Source organism: Geospiza fortis, unplaced genomic scaffold, assembly GCF_000277835.1.
Source record: "Geospiza fortis unplaced genomic scaffold, GeoFor_1.0 scaffold55, whole genome shotgun sequence".
In the NCBI taxonomy this organism is placed as follows: Eukaryota; Metazoa; Chordata; class Aves; order Passeriformes; family Thraupidae; genus Geospiza; species Geospiza fortis.
The window spans coordinates 10845683-10861981 of NW_005054308.1; the positions used below are offsets into that span (position 1 = coordinate 10845683).

At 55.5% G+C, this 16299-nt stretch overlaps 1 protein-coding gene across 1 annotated transcript in view; it reads right to left on the reverse strand.

Moving 5' to 3' along the window:
• Positions 1–1147: 1147 nt before the first annotated feature.
• The window catches only part of SH3TC2 (SH3 domain and tetratricopeptide repeats 2), a 16114-nt gene continuing 962 nt past the window's right edge, over positions 1148–16299 (reverse strand). The window contains 18 exon segments of the mRNA XM_031055226.1: positions 1148–1339; positions 1917–2113; positions 3093–3243; positions 3689–3811; positions 4270–4420; positions 5766–5946; positions 6137–6495; positions 6497–7772; positions 8028–8069; positions 8874–9010; positions 9956–10151; positions 10863–10936; positions 11416–11617; positions 11719–11862; positions 12151–12256; positions 12655–12782; positions 13587–13691; positions 15427–15665. Coding sequence (XP_030911086.1) covers positions 1148–1339; positions 1917–2113; positions 3093–3243; positions 3689–3811; positions 4270–4420; positions 5766–5946; positions 6137–6495; positions 6497–7772; positions 8028–8069; positions 8874–9010; positions 9956–10151; positions 10863–10936; positions 11416–11617; positions 11719–11862; positions 12151–12256; positions 12655–12782; positions 13587–13691; positions 15427–15665 — 4003 coding nt within the window.

Below are 16299 nucleotides of genomic sequence, written 5' to 3' on the forward strand. Positions count from 1 at the left end.
ACAAGAGGTAAATAACCATTGCTCCGGTGACAAACGCCTCGAAGGGACTGCAGGAGGAAGCTGAACTCGGTGTTTGTAGAGAGCAGGGAGGGAGGAAATAAATATTCTGTATTTAACAATCTGAGCAGGGCAGCACGGGCAGGGAGATGGAGGAACTGGGAGCGGGGTCTGGCTGTGAAGCCCAGATGGCCGCTGGTTGCCAAAGCAAAGAGATCAGCTGGGAAAAGCTCTCCTCCTTCCCCGTGCTCCAGAGCCGGGCTCGGGCTTTGCTCCCGCTGCAAAAATGGGCATTTATTGCTCTCTGCTGGCGAGCCGGGCTGAGCAGCAGAGCTGCGCATCCTCCTGTGCCTGCGATCTGCTCGGGTGGGGGAATCCCTCCAAGGTCGGGAAATCCCTCCAAGGTCGGGAAATCCCTCCAAGGTCATCGAGCCCGACCGTTCCCCAGCACTAACCCGTGTCCCCAAATGCCACATCCACGTTTTGACACCTCCAGGGATGGGGAATGCAGCAGCTCCCCGTTCCTGTGCTCCTGCTCCGGACCCGGAGGTTGGGTGGCAGGGCTGGGGTCAGGATGGGCTCTGCCTCCCCCTGAGCAGTTTTTTCTGCCCTCAGATGAGGCTGGACCAGCCCCTTTATTCCTCCTCACCTCCCTAATTCTGTCCCTCGCTGCCAAAAGCTTTGGTGGTGCTTTTTACAGGAGAGGGGCTTGGCAGAGATGCCAGCACAGACCTCATGGAGCAGATGAGGATAAAAACCAGGTGTAAATAAAGGAGCTGCTATTCCAAACAGGTTTGGGTCGGGCTGAGCTGCTGCAAGGTGTGGGGCAGCTGTGGGGACAGGCACATGGCAGCACTCAGTCCCCATCCTGGCAGGGCACTCCTGAACCCCCAGGAGCTCAGCCCTGCTGCACCCCCAGCTCCAGCACCACTGCTGTACCACCCTGTCCTGGCTGTGCCACCTCCGCTCTGGGCACAGCCCTCTCCTGGAACACAAGGACAGGGTCCCAAGTGCTTGGGAGGAGGAGCCCAAACCCCTGCAGCCCCTCAGGACGTGGTGCAGGAGCCTCCTGGGCCGGTCCTGGCGGGCACACAGACCTTGCATGGTGCTGCTGGATGGCTCCACTGGTGTCCCCAGGGTGGCACACGGGTCACACCACGTGGCCACCTTGGCTCAGCCACCGGGGCCGCTCTGTGGCACAGCCTGGGGTGCCCTCAGGTCCCCCTGGGGCTCCAGGGATGGCAGCCAGCTTGGCACGGAGCTGGGCCTGCAGCTCCTGGTCCCCCAGCTCGGTGGCTGCAGCCAGGGCCAGCTGGAAGTAGGAGGCTGCATCCTGTTCATCCTGAGAGAAAACACAGGACAGGAGTTAGGAAGGGGTTTCACTGTAGGAAAGACATTCTGTGCTGTTCTTGTGAGCCAGCAAAGGCCTCCTGAAGATAAAGGAAAGCCCCATATCTCTCCTGGGGAAGACACCAAGGTTTTCACCATGGAGATGTGATGAAGGAGAGAAAGTTAAGAGATACAGACTCTAGCTGGCTCACAGAATGACCTGGCTCCTTGGTCACCCACTGAGAACTTTGTTTCTTTCCTATAACCAATGGGCAGTGAATGTGTATGTTGAATGAATGTAAATATCTTGAAAAAGTACAAAAGCAACATGTTTGCTGTAATAAATCTCTCTTGCACCCTTCTGACGGAGTCGTGGTACTTTGTTCTGTGTTGTGCTCTATAACAACACTTCCCTGGAGTTCATGGGGCAGGAGGGAGCTGGAGCAGAGCCTGGGGGCCCTGATTTCACTGGAATGGTGCTAAGTGCCAGCACTTCTTCCCAAATTCCCTTCCCCCTTCAAAAGCAGATGTGACCTTCACCCTCAGCCCCCCATCCAAGGCACAGCACCACGGGAGGGCTCCTCTCTTACCTTCAGCTTGTGCAGGGCCAGGTTGCCCAGGTGCCAGTAGACCTTGCAGTAGTACAGAGCCTCTGCTGAGCTCTGCAGCACGGGGGGACGCATGGCCAGGGTCTTCAGGTAGCAATCCTCGGCCATCTCGTGCATGTGCAGCAAGTCATAGGCTCTGGCCAGGCGGTGGAAGGCAACCAGCTCCTGCAGCTGATCCCCTGGGAAAGAGAGATGGGATCAACCAGCTCCTGCAGCTGAAAGAGAGATGGGATCAACCAGCTCCTTCCATGGATCCCCTGAGAAAGAGAGGGGTGGGATCTGATACCCTGGGAAAGAGAGAGGTGGCATCAACCTCCTGCTAAGGATCTCCTGGAAAAGAGGTGAGTAGAATCAACCAGCTCCTGCCCTGGATCTGGAAAAAGGTGTGTGGAATTAACCAGCTCCTGCCATGGATTTCCTGGAAAATAGAGGGGTGGGATCAACCAGCTCCTGCCATGGATCCCCTGGGAAAGAGAGGGATGGGATCTGATCCCCTGGGAAAGAGAGGTGGAATCAACCAGCTCCTGCAGCTGATCCCCTGGAAAAGAGGTGGATGGAATTAACCAGCTCCTGCCACGGATCTCCTGGAAAAGTTGCTGATCCAGCTCAATCCATCCCCAGCCCTGCTGAGCCACTCTGGATGCATTTTCTCAGTATCCTGGGGCATGGATACCTCTGAGAGAAAGCAGAGCCGTGGGCAGGGTGGTTGATGCCACAGCTGGACAGATTGGCCCAGGAGTATCATCCAGCCAGGGAATTTTTTTGGGTGCTGGAAGGGGTTGGTATAAGACTGGTCCCATCCCAGACATTTAAGCTGGCATTTTGCCCATCCAAACTATTTCTGTAATGGGAAGGGGTGAGGTTTTTAGCACAAGCAGGGCAGAGAGGAACTGCTGAGTCCTGTGCTTTCACCAGACTTCCTGTGCTCTGGGGTAACACAAACTCTCTGCTGTCACACAGCTGAAAAAAGCAGAAGTGGCCTCAAAAAGCTGTCCTGACTTTGGGTAAGAGCAGGTCCAGCAGTGTTAGGAAAGCAGGAGATTCCCTTTTCACATGGATCTTGTTCTCATCCACAAGATTCAGTGGCTCCCCCAAAAATCACCCACTGCCCAGTAACTCCCAGTAACTCCCAGTTACTTTTGGGTGTCAATCACTCACCAACCCTGAGGCTGAGCCTGGCTGCCAGCGTGGCAAACTCCAGAGCCTTCTCATAGCCCTGCAGGCTGATCTGCAGCTCTGCCAGCTTGTTGAACAGCCTCAGCTCTGTCTGGGTGGCCTTGAGTTTCCTGGCCAAGGGCACAGCTCCTCCCTAAGGAGAGAGAATGGTGAGCTCAGGATGTTCCTGGAGGGTCAGCACTGCCTGGGAGGGGTGACAGAGCAGCAGGACAGGGACTAAAGCCGGGGATGGGCACTGCAGGTTTAGGTTTTAGTCCCTTGAAAATGAGTTTTAAATCCCAATGGCTCTTAAAGCCTGAGCCTCACATCCCTGCCCTTCCTTGGGTGCCTGGAATTCTGACTGGGTGTACCCAGGAGTGACCAGCTCATGCTTAACATCACCAGGATTTGTAATGGAAGGAGCCCATTCCCAATCCCAAATGATCTCTGGGGTGTTTTGCAAACCTTTTTTGCTCCAAGCCTCCCACTCTGGCACCCTTGGGATCACCCCATCCCTCTGCACCCTCCATCCTCGGGGCAAAGCCTCCCCAGCCACCACAGTGGGGACACAGGGACGGAATGCTCAGGGGGCTCCATACCCTGTAAAACTCCACTGCCCGGGCCCTGTTCCGGCTGCCATTGAAGAAGGTGTCACCTGCTTTCTCATAAAGGTCCATGGCCAAGGAGAAGTTGTCCCCTTTCAGAGCAGTCTGGATGGCTGCCTGGAAGGGAAAAGGGGCTGGAGTGACATTTGGAAAGGCAGAGACATTGGTGCGATTAAATAAACCTCAAATTTTAGGAGTTGCTCTTCCACTTTGCAGCTCAGCTGATAAAATAATGCTGGAGATGGAGAGGTGCCAGAAGTCTTCCACTCCAACGGCTTCCCTGGCACTTGTCCCTTATTTATGGATATTTCAATGGGAACTGCTCACTTGGCACCTCCAGCTTCTTTTGGCACTCCCACATCACTTTCTGACTCAACTAGCTCACTTCTTTTCACCCCCAAATCCTCTAAACTCAGTGGATGGAAAGAGAGGGAGGAAATTCAGTGCCTGAGGGTAAGGCAAGAGCTCCTCCTTCCAGCAGCAGGTTTACAGTGCTCAGAACTTTCCCTTCCAGGTTTCCCAGCCCCAAAAGGGAATGGGAATGTAAGGCACAGCTCCAGCCACCTCCCCAGTACCTGGAAGTACATTTCCACCAGCTCATCCTCCTGCAGAAGGTAGTAGAGCTTTCCTGCCTGCAGCCAGGCTTCTGCTGCCTTCACAGCCTCCTGCAGGTCGATGAAGATCCTCAGGCTCTGCTTGGTGCAGTCCAGGGATTGTCTCAGAGCCCTGTGATGGCAACAGGCAAAAAGCCACCTCAGAGGAGTCACAGAGCTGTCCCCAGGCCACCTCCCCATGGCACTGACCCCCTGCCCTCTCCTCCTGGAGTTACCAAAGCCTGGGGGCAAAAGGACATGGTCACCTCTGACAGAAGGATCATGGACATCTCCATGCTTTAATGCTCAGGTTTGGTGGCCATTTGGCCACCTTAGGACAATTCAGAACACCAGTGGTCCCACTCAGGCTATTCCTCACCCCTGGGTGACTAAGAGGGCTTCATCCAGGTCACCTCCAAACCCAATCTGCCTAAACCAAGTCCCAAAGTCACTCCCAGCTCCACATGGGAGCACAGGCAGGGAATGCTTGTACCTACATGTCCCAGACAGCACCTGGCACCCAAACCCACACCTCTGCCTGGTGTTTGTCCCTTGTGAGATCTCTGGCTACATGTCCAAACCCCTTTTCCAGCCCCTGGTAACTGGAGGACGCAGGGCCAGGCAGTGGCATGAGCCAGAGGGGGGGACATGGACTCAGCTGTGGGGAAGGGAGAGGCAGCAGTGGCCAGGGCAGTTTGTTTGCTTGGTGTCTCTCCTGCTGGCAGGCAGGCCCCAGCTGCCCTGAGAGCCCAGGCAATGGGGTGCTTTGTGATCCTAAATAGCACCGTTCACATGACAGGCATCTGCTCCCTGAATACCTTCCCCCTGCACTCACCCTGACCTGCCTGGGGAGGTGAACATCCCAGCTGGGGACAGCCCTGCCCATATGTCCTTCTGGGACTGGGAACTGCCTCTCCACTCTTTGATCTGATTGCCTTCTGTGGCCTGTCCCAGCTTCCCTTCTCCTCTCCTCTCCTCTCCTCTCCTCTCCTCTCCCAGGCCCAGGCCCACACAGTGTTAGGCAGGGATTAAAGGTGAGCTAATACTGGTTTTAAGCACCTCCTGTGGGTTTTCAGTCCCTCCCTGGGGACAATATCACAGCAGATATAGGAAGGGCAGCCTTGGCAGCTGGAGGCTGAAACCAGACCTACTCAAAGAGCAGATAAGGAGCCTGTTCTTGCTGGGGAGGGGTGATTAATCATTGGGATAAGCTTCCAAAGGAAGCAATGAATTCCCTGTCACTCTGCTGAAGCCTGGATGTGTCCTGGAAAACTGTGTTTGGCCACACTCCAGCTCTGTCTGGGACAACGTTTGCCCAGCTCTGGTTGACATTGAGCTGCTCCCTCTCAGAGCACAGTGACAGCTCATAAATCTCAGAACCTGAGCTGTGGGGCAGATGGAGCCACCACCACCCTGCTCAAGGGACACCCCAGGAAAGCCAGCACACTCTGGCAGCATCCCACAGCCCAGGCACTCACTGAGGTGTGCCCAGAGCCTGGTAGAGCTGGCTGAGGGCCTGCCTGGCACTGGCCTCCAGCTCCCTGACCTGCAGCTGCCGTGCCAGGGATGCCCAGTGCTCGTGGTAGGTGATGCAGGCCTGCAGCTCGGGGCACACTCTGCTGTAGAAATGGCACAGACGCTCCGTGACGTGCAGCTGACCTGTGTGGGACAGGGAAAGGGAGAAGGACAGCTCAGGGGACAGCTGACCTGTGTGGGACAGGGAAAGGGAGAAGGACAGCTCAGGGGACAGCTGACCTGTGTGGGACAGGGAAAGGGAGAAGGACAGCTCAGGGGACAGCACTGGGGACCTGGCGGGGTCAAACACTGCCCGGCTCCCCTCGATACTCACTCCTCAGGTTCTGCCACTTCAGAGCAAACCCCAGCGCCAGCTCATAGCACAATTTGGCATCTTCCACCCTCTGCCTGTCCATCATGGCCTGTGCCAGCCACAGCAGCACCTGTGCCAGCTCCGTGTCCATCTCTCTGCGGCCCTGGAGCTCGCTGTAGAGCCGCACTGCCCACAGCAGGTACAGCTCGGCCAGCTGGGCGGCCCCGCACGACAGGCTCAGCTGGCCCAGGTTCGCCAGGGCCACGGCCTGGTTCCTGCAGCTCCCCGCCTCCTTGGCCTTGTGCAGGGCCCTCAGGAAGTTCTCAGCGGCCTCCTGGAGGCGGCCCTGGGCGGCGAGGGCCATGGCCAGCAGGTTGTGCAGGGCCCGGCTGCCGCTGCAGCACGAACAGCCAGGCCAGGCACAGCGAGGACTCAAACGCCTCCTCCTCCCCCAGCAGTCTGGCCAGAGCTGCAGCCCTGGCTGCGTAGGGAATGGCTCCGTCCAGCAGGCCGTGCTGGAGATACGTCCTGGACAGGATGGTGCAGAGTGTCCTCTGCATGGGCACGGCCCTGCCCTGGCAGCAGAACTGCAGAGCCTGCTTGAGGTACACGCAAGCCACTGCTGGGATGTTGCTCCTGTCCAGCTGCTGCCCCCCCAGGAGCTTGGAAGCACTTTGGAAGATGAAGCCGGCTCGCCAGATGGGGGTCGGTGTGCCCTTGGTGCCACTGGGAACGAAGGACCTGATGGAGGCCAGCGCGATGTTCGGCAGGCACTTCTTGTCATAGAGGTAGCCCAGTGTGGCAGTGGCATCCAGGGGCCCAGCACAGCTGCCTGGGCTGAGCCAGGTGGTGCTGAGACACTGGAGATGCTCCAAAAAGGGCAGCACCTCCTCGGTCCTGCCCAGCTGCAGGAAGAGCTTGACAATGAGGAAGCAGATCCGGGCCTCCAGCGGGGCATTGCCCACGGCGATGGATTCCCTCAGGATATAGGTGAGGAGCTCCAGCTCGTTCTCCGAGCTGAAGGAGCGGCCAGGCAGGCACACGAGCAGGGTCACTGTCTTCCCCAGCAGGGAGGAGAACTTGTGCTTCATGTTCTGCTTCAGGTAGATGGAGGCGAGGCTCCCGTGCAGCGCTGCCAGCAGGGGCAGGTCCCCAAAGCCCCTGTCCAGGACATTCATGGCTTCCTCAAAGTACACCCGGGCCTGGGAGAGCTTGAGCTTTTTGGTGCAGAGCTTACCCAAGAGGAAACAGAGCCTGACGTGAGCCCAAACTGAACGAGTCCTCTTGGCCCAGTTCCGGGAAGTCTCAAGGTACAGGACCAGTTCCTCCTCATCAGAGAAACCATAAAAAGTGGAGTGGAGAAAGGAAAAGCTGAGATCATAAAAGCTTTGGAAACTGGGCATGAAACTGTCTTGGTTGAGGAAGGTCAATATGGGGTCAAAGACATCAGCATCCTCCATGTGGCCAGTGTTGAGGTTGATGAAGAATTTGGGATAATCCAAGTCGTCCAGCTTCTCCAGGAGAACATCTTCCAGTGTGGCAGGGGCTGTTTCACTGCCTGGGCTGGACAGCTCTGAGGTGCTGCTGGTAGCCCAGTCATTGATCTCCTCCCAAGACTGGAGCACCTGGATTTCTTTACTGCCATGGAGAGCAGCCTCTGGAAGGGACAGGGAAACCACAGTGGGATCAGGAGGAAATTCTTCCCTGTGGCTGCCCCACCCATGGAATTGTCCAAGGGCAGGTTGGACAGGGCTTGGAGAAACCTGGGAAGGTGGAAGGTGTCCCTCACCATGGAAGGATGACCTTTAAGGTTTTTCCCAACTCAAACCATTCTCTGATGTTTCCTCCTGTCCAAATTCACCCTCAGAAGCCATCACCAAACCCTCCCCCTCTGTCCCCTCCTCATACTCACCTGGTGGCACTTGTGGGAACACGGCTGTGGGTTCAAACCCAGCTGTACAAAGAGACAAACAGAACACAAACCCCAAATCCTTGGTCAGTGTCAATGTGCAGAAATCAGCTGAAGTCCCAAAGCCACCCAGCCAGAACAGAGAAAGCGAGAGCCCCCAGAAACCCCATCCCTGGTCCTGCAGGCCAGTGGACAGCTCAGTGGAGAGCAGCACCTGCCAGGGTGAATCCCAGCTCAGGAGCTGCCCTGGCAGCAGAGAAGGTCCCTACAGACTCCAGCATGGCTGGGTCACCTCCTGAGAATACCTCCAGCCTCCATCACCAGGCTGAGCATGGGTGTCACAGACACATTTTATGAAAAATCCTTTCGTTAGGGTTTTTTCTCCTGAGAAGCTGAGAGGCCTTAGAAATGAAATGTAAACATTGATTATCTGCTGCTGTGGAATGCAACAGGTGCATCTGTGATTGGTCTCATGTGGTTGTTTTTAATTAACGGCCAATCACAGTCCAGCTGTCTGGACTGTCTCAGTCAGTGACAAGATTTTATTATCATTCCTTTCTTTTTCATTTCATTCAAGCCTTCTGATGAAATCCTTTCTTCTATTCTTTTAGTATAGTTTTAATATAAGATATATAAAAAAATAATAAATCCGTTTTCTGAAACATGGAGTCAAGCTTCTCATCTCTTCCCTGGTCCTGGGACCCCTGTGAACACCACCACAGACAGGTTTGTGCTGCCTCCACCCCAGAAGTTGCCTCCACTGCATTCCCATGGTCTTGGGGCTCTCCAGGCCTGCCCAGCTCTCCCTGGGGATGCAGGGACTGGGATATAAAGAGAGGGGACACTCACCCAGCCTGTACACAGAGGTGATGTCAGTGTGTGCCAGGTCCCCCAGGAGGGTGGCAAAGTGCTCCTCGTCACCATTGCAGGGGATGTGCAGCACTGGGGACTTCTCCTCTTCACTCAGGAACACAAAGCCCTTTCCCCTGGGGTGGGGCAGGAGAAAAGAGTCAGCGTGTGCCCAGCCCCTGACACTGCAGCTGGCCTGTGGGGTGAGTGGGATGGGATGGGATGGGATGGGATGGGATGGGATGGGATGGGATGGGATGGGATGGGATGGGATGGGATGGGAAGGGAAGTTTCCCCATCCTTTCTCTTCCTCCCACAACAGAAGGTGTGTTGCAGATGAACACAGGATTCTGGACACCTTCACCATCCAGGTTCTCCATGAAGGAACAGAAAGGCACCAGAGGAAAGGACCTATTGGTCTGGTTTGGAATCCAGAAGCCACAGGACACCACCTGATCTGTTCTGTCCCTTCTGGGGTGTCAGAGAAAAGTGCTACAACTCACCTGGAGTGACTCTGAGAGGGGAAAGCCCAGCAGACCTTGGTTAAAACCTTGTCCTCCTACCCACACTCTTGGGATGGGCATCAAATGGAAACCACCACCAGAGACAGCTGCTGAGTCAGGGTGGGATTTAGCACCCTCCCTCCCTGGACAGCTCTCCCCGTGTCCTTGGGAGGGTGTGGAATTCTGCTCTGTGCCAGTTCTGCCTCCACACCCAGGGCAGGAGGAAGGAGAACAGGATTTGTGTCCTGGGCAGAGAATGCTCTCCCCACCCTTGCCAGGCTCCCAGCCCCTCAGAGCTACGAACTGAAGACATTTCTAGGACAAACTGGGAAGCCAGCTTGCAGGAATTAGCCCAGGGCTGGATCTGTTCCTCTCCAAGAATCACCTAAGGCAGGTGAAATGCAATTTTTGTGTCTGGGCTGCAGCAGAGCCTGGCCAAAGCTTCTGCTCACACCTCAAACCCATCCTCTGTGAAGGTCCTGCAAGGGAAATCACCTGCCCCAGGCTCTCACACAGCCTTGAGGTGGGATTTGGAGCCTCCCCTCCCTTTTCTCCAGAATTTAATTTAAATAAACTCACAGAGGTTTGCAAGCCTGGGGGTTTACGTGCCGGGTGGGAACGAAGCCGATGCTCCTGGTGCTGAGGGATCTGCCCACAAACCAGGGCAGCCCAGGGATGAAGAATCCAATGATTTCTATGGGGTCTCCTTTGGAGAAGCTCAGCTCATCCCACGCTGCTCCTCTGTGGTCCTTGGTGGCGATGCACCTGCCTCTGACTGGGAAACCAAGGCAAAAAAGGGAATTTCAGTGGAATTCCTGCTAAAACTTCTTCACTGGAAGAGATCTGGGCAGGGAGAGGCCATGATTCCAGCTGCAGAGGGCTGCCCCTCTCTTCCCTAAGATTTATTGTGATCTTGGGTCCAGCTCTCTGCCTTTTCTCCTTGAGAAGTGGGTTATAGTACAAAATAAAAGAGGGATGGATGAACTCCACCCCTCTCGAGCTGCAGCCTGGAAGGTGACTGGAAATATGGATTTTCACAGACACTGCCCTATCTCAACTCTGCCAGGAGTGAAATCCTGGACAGTGCCAATGTCCATCCCTACATGGCAAAGTCACAGCTGCAGGGACCTCCTGTGTCCAGCTTGCTCTGAACTGGACTGGGCTGGGGTTAAGGGCTGGATGGAGGGCACAGCTTTCATGTGAGCACAAGGGGAACCTCATGGTTTGAAACCTCACTCTGAAAGAATGAAAAGAAACATAAAATTGAAGTAGGACAGGAGGGCGTCACCAGCAGCTCTCTGCTCTCTGTGTTCCTCAGAACATGGTTTGCAAGTTCTGATCTGCATTCCAGAGGGTCCAGAGATGCAGCATTCCCTCAGAGCCCCTGTGGTAGGGTCAGTCCCAGAAGAACAGATGGATTTGGGGCTATTTGTGGCCAAACCCAGGTTTTGTGCCCAGCCTGGGACAGTGCACAGGTGTCACTCACCAATGGCCCCAGAGCTCGTCCCACTGATCTCCTGGGAGAGGCCAAAGCTCACAGAATAATTCCTCAGGAACCACCTGCAAGGCAGAAGGGACCTCAGTGGTCCTGGTGAGCACTCCTGAGCTCAGGCCAGCCCAGGGATGCTGTCACACCACAGGGGAGGAGCAGGATAAATTTGCAATCTTTAGGAAAGGTTTCTCCAAGTAAAAGGCTCAGCCAGGTGACCAGTGTGAAGCCCCACTTTGGCTGGCATTGCCTGAATCTTTTCTGCCACTTCTTCATCTGTTAACCAGAGATAATCTCATGTATGACCTCAATCAATACCTTACAAAAACCACATCTGAAGTAGGAGAATGTCCTTGCTGTGTCCCATTGACAGAGGATGCACTAATTCCAGTCTTTATGCCTAATGGGTCCTCCTGGAAATATCCTCACAGAATTGTGAGGCTCTTGCCCTTTGCCAGGAGCAAGAGGAGTTTCCCAGCCAGCCTTGGTGCCAGTCATGCACCAGGATCAGGAAAGAATCCTGGTTTGAGCCCTTTCTTTCAGCACTTACTGGTAAAAGGGGTGAGCTATTGGCTCCAGAGCAGTCACGGGCACCACACCTCGCTGCCCTGTCAGCAGGGACATTCCTTCCCATCTGGAATCCTGTCCAGCACTCTTCACATGGACCAGCTCATTCCTGCAGAGCTGCAGATCCTCCTCTCCCTCCTGCTCCAGCTTGCAGACACCAGGCACTGCCCTGCAGAAGAAGTTCCCTGCGGAGAGAGAGTCAGAGGTGGGATCAGTGTACCAGGGGCTCCAGCCCAGCCCTGCTGGGGCATTTTCAGGAATTCCCCCATGTGCATTCCCATCACACCTTCCTGGAGGAGCAGATCCATGTAGATGGTGGCCAGGTGCTCCTCATCCACGGTGACCCTGAGCTCTGTGTCCTCCACCAGGGCACAGTCCAGCCAGAAGTCCTGGGCAAAGAGCAGCTGCTCCAGGCAGGTCCCCACGTACCCTGAGAAGCCAAGAGGGGCATCAGGATCAGCACCTCCCTCTCTGGACAGCAGGAAGGGTCTTGGGGATTTCCAAATGTAAGGCAAAAGCTTCTAATTTTGTCTCCAAAATTTCCCAGAAGGAATCCTCCCGATTCTCCCTGATCCAAACAGAGATTTCACAAACAACAACTTGCAAAGTTTTCTAATTCATTTCTCACTGTCCACCCTGAACATTGCAGTTCTGTGTCAGGCAATGCCTTCTCCAAAAACCCTCCTCATGGTGTCTGTATAGACCTTGGAAACGTTACCTAAAGTCAGATAGGTGGAAAACTTCCAGACTTCCTCTGGGGTTTTGAAGGTGAGGAGGAAGCGATCCTCGTGTGCCTGTGTACAGACCAGCCTGGCTGACAGCTCCTGCACAGGGGACACAAAGCAGCATCAAGGGACCCTCCTGGAGCCGTGAAATCCAACAGGCAAGGCGAGTTCAGTCCAGGCATCCTCTCTGTAGCTGGGATTTGTTGGTATAAAACCCAGCCTGAGAACTCTGTGCCGGTCCAGAGCTGTCCCCTCCAGCAGGGACATGGATTTGGTGATCTCAGCCCTGTGAATTCCTATTTAGGCTCAGATCCCCCAAAACAACACAAGGCTCAGCTTTGCCTCTCACTTGCCATCAAGTTCATCTTCCCCATCATTCCAGTCCCCTCCAGAGCCCCCTGCAGTGGCCTTGGAGGAACCCCTCAGCTGGGTTTGGCACCCCAGCACACCTCCCGCCATTCCAGGAGCATGCCAGCAGGCTGGCACGGGGTTTGTACCTTGAACAGGGCACAGACACTTCTGTCATCGCTCTCCAGAGCCCACAGCCTCCTCCTGGCAGCCTCCTGGAGCTGGGCATTGCGGCGCCCGCAGGAGCGGCTCTCCACGGAAAAGGAGAGAGAGAGCTCTTGGAAGGGAAAAGAGGAGGGTGGGAGGGGAGGAGGAGCTCTGTGGCACCCAGAGCCACCCCTGCCACACAGAGCCACCCCTGCCGCCCTGCCAGGGCCACCAGAAACCCAGCTGTGGGTTTCTCTGGGGCTGGATTGAAGGCACTTGAGATGATAGTTTATGTTCAGACTCAGGTGCTGTTTCTTATCAGTAAAACAGTCTCACCACTGTGAGTTCTGCAACTTTTCATTAGAAGGCACAAAATGGCCAACAATCTCTTGGTACAAAGTCTTTTAAGACTAAACTATCCAATTAAGAACTGACACCTAGATTATTTCCCTTTTAACCCAATAACTGATCTCACAGAGCCCACAATGAAGATTTTTCTGCCCAATTACAAAATGCCGCCCAAACCCATGGAGAAGAAGGAAGAAGAAGCATGAAGAAGAACCCCAGGATGACCCCCTGTGCCCTCCATCTTGCTTCCATCCACAACACACTAAAAATCCCAAAACCTCAATTTCCCGCCAAGTGACACACCTACACTGCTCTCTATAATCTATTTCACACTTTTGTGGGTTCCAGTCTATCTTGAATGAGGACACTTCTCCACGAATGAGAGTCAAAGTCAGTGCTCCCCTGGGGTCAGGGCACCCAGAGCAGACAGAGGAATATTCCCTGTGTGCCCTGGGTTTGCACATGCAGCCTGGCTGTGATGCTCACACAGCACAAGCCCAGCCCATCCTCGTTCCTCAGCACCAAGGTGAGACCCGAGGCACTGCAGGAACCAGGGAACCTGGGAGGTGCCCCAGGAGCTCCTTACCTGGGGGAAGGGTGTCCCTGAGAGCCAGCAGCACCACCGGGGGCTCCGGGGAGCCGTGTCCTGCCTCGGGAGCGGGGCTGCTCCTCTCTGCCAGCCCAGCCTTACCTGGAGAGGAGGGAACAGCAGAGCTGCTGGAAATGCTCTGCAGAGCTCTGGGATGTCCTGCCTCGGCTGAGAGCTCCTGCACATCTACTGAGGACTGTGTAGCTCTGGAACCAGCCTCAAGTCGTGCTCAAGGTTGGAGAGATCCATGGGAGTGATGGGGTCTGACTCCATCACTCCCTTGATGTTGGGCTTTTTTCCCAGTGCTGCAGTGGAGTGAGGGGATTTCCCTCCTTTCTCCTGGCCAGACCCTCAGATGAGCAGATCTGTTAAAAGGGTGAATCCCCAGAAAAGATTTTTTTTGGAGGAGACCTCAACTCCCCAGCACAGGAGAGCCAAGGCCTTGCAAAACTCTTCGTTCAAAAATTTGAAAATCTAAATGAGATTTTTCTCCCCTGCCTGCTCTGCTGAGTATCCAAAACCCAATCAGCTTTCTCCCTGCTCCACACATCATCAGTTATTGCCATAAAGGATTCAGGGCCTGCTATGTGAGCCGCTAATTATGTTAATGAAAGCTGAGGCACACACAACTCCAGCCCTGCACTTCCACAGCTGCATTGGCAGTGGAGGGATAACCAGATTAAACCCCAATTTTTGTCAGCAATCAAACAGGATTTGTAAGATAAACCTGTACCTGGAGATGCAGAGCTGGAATGTCCAGAAGCTTTTTAAAGTCACTTCTTTGACCAGAACTCTGCTCTACGGCTCTTTTTACTGAGCCAACTTTGCCAGCCACTCAAATAAACTGATATTTGCATGCAGAAATAGAATTCTTATGCAAAGAAATAGAATTCTCATGTAGAGCTGACAAGTAGAAAAGAGCAGCCCAAGGCTGGACAGGCCATGAATAAGTTTTGCTTTGAAAGAAAAGGGTCTACATTGAGCAAAGTCTTAACATTTCGTGTGGCAGCTCCACATGAGGAAATGGAGAAGGGGAAGTGAAGGGAGGCAGAGGCAGAGCTAAATCTGAGCTGGCTCCTGCCATTGCTCCACTCCTGGCTGCCCTCCTCCCTTCTCTGTGCCCACAGAGCCGGGCAGGGCCTGGGGGGGGTACCTGGTGCCATTCTGTGGGGGTGGGGATGGGGATGTGTCCCTGGTGCCATTCCCTGAAGATGGGTAACTGATGCTATTCCCTAGGGATGGGGATGGGTCCCTGATTCCATTCCCTGTGGTTGGGTACCTGTTGCCATGCCCCGGGGACGGATCCCTGGTGCCATTTCCAATGGATATGTCCCTGATGCCATTCCCTGGGGATGGGTCCCTGATGTCATTCCCTGGGGATGGGTCCCTGATGGGTCCCTGATACCATTCCCTGGAGATGGGTCCCTGATGTCATTCCCTGGGGATGGGTCCCTGATGGGTCCCTGATGCCAGTCCCTGTGACTGGGTCCCTGATGCCATGTCCTGGGGATAGGGTTGGGGACCTGTTGCCATGTCCTGGGGATGTGTCCCTGGTGCCATTCCCTGTGGTGGGGTACCTGTTGCCATTCCCAGGGGATGGGGTGGGTACCTGGTGCCATTCCCTGGGGACGGAGATGAGTCCATAACGCCATTCCCTGGGGATGGGTACCTGATGTCATTCCCTGTGGTTGGGTATGTGTTGCCATGCCCTGGGGATGGGGATGGGTCCCTGGTGCCATGCCCTGGGGATGGGTCCCTGGTGCCATGCCCTGTTGTTGGGTACCTGATGCCATTCCCTGGGGAGGGATCCCTGATGCCATGTCCCATGGATGGGTACCTGTTGCCATGTCCTGGAGCTGTGTCCCCGGTGCCGTGTCCGTGTCCCACCATTGTCCCCGGCGGTGCAGGCGGTCCCCGTGGGGCAGGAGCTCGGGCGGGCGGGGCCAGCAGGACTCACACTCCTCACCTGGAGGGGGGGCAGAGGCGTCCACATCCCTGGCAGGATTCTCCCGGCCTGAGCGGTGTCCCTGGGATGTGCCACAGGAGGTGGCAGGTGGGACGCTGCTCGTGCCACCTCTGCCTGCAGCAGCACAGAGCCCGTCCATGGGTCCCCAGGGCTCACTCCGGCCGCTCTCGCGGGTTCAGTGTTTATTTTCATTTGAGCCACGCTCAGAAAGGGAACTGGGAGCTTTTTTTTTTTCAAGAGACCAATTGAAACTGCAGCTGGGGAATTGTTCCCAGCCGTGCCAGTGACTCACTGGCCTCCTCGGTGCCAAAATATTTTGTACCAGTGGGCAGCAAACAGCTCCAGCCCCAGCCAGGTCCCCGCACTCAGGGCTGCACTCCTGGCTGCAGGGCTGGTGCTCAGGGCACCCTCTGGCCCTGGCTGGCCCTGAGCCATGTCCCAGCTCACTGGGACACCCTGGAGCAGGGATGGTGCCCTGGGGGATGCCAGCACCCACGGGCTGTGCTTGGAGGGCTCCTGGGCAGGGAGGGGAATCACCAACAGCATGGGAATAAACCAATCCCTGAGTCACCCTGTCCCCTCCCTGGCCAAAACGTCCTGCCTCACTCCCTGCACGCCCCAATCCAAGAGGAGAGAGCACCAGGAGCCATCCCAGAGGAAAGGCAGGTGGCCAGAGGGGCCAGTGCTCAGTGCCAGGGTGTCCCCAAGGCTCCCAGCCCTGGGCAGGAGCCCTGCAGCCCCACG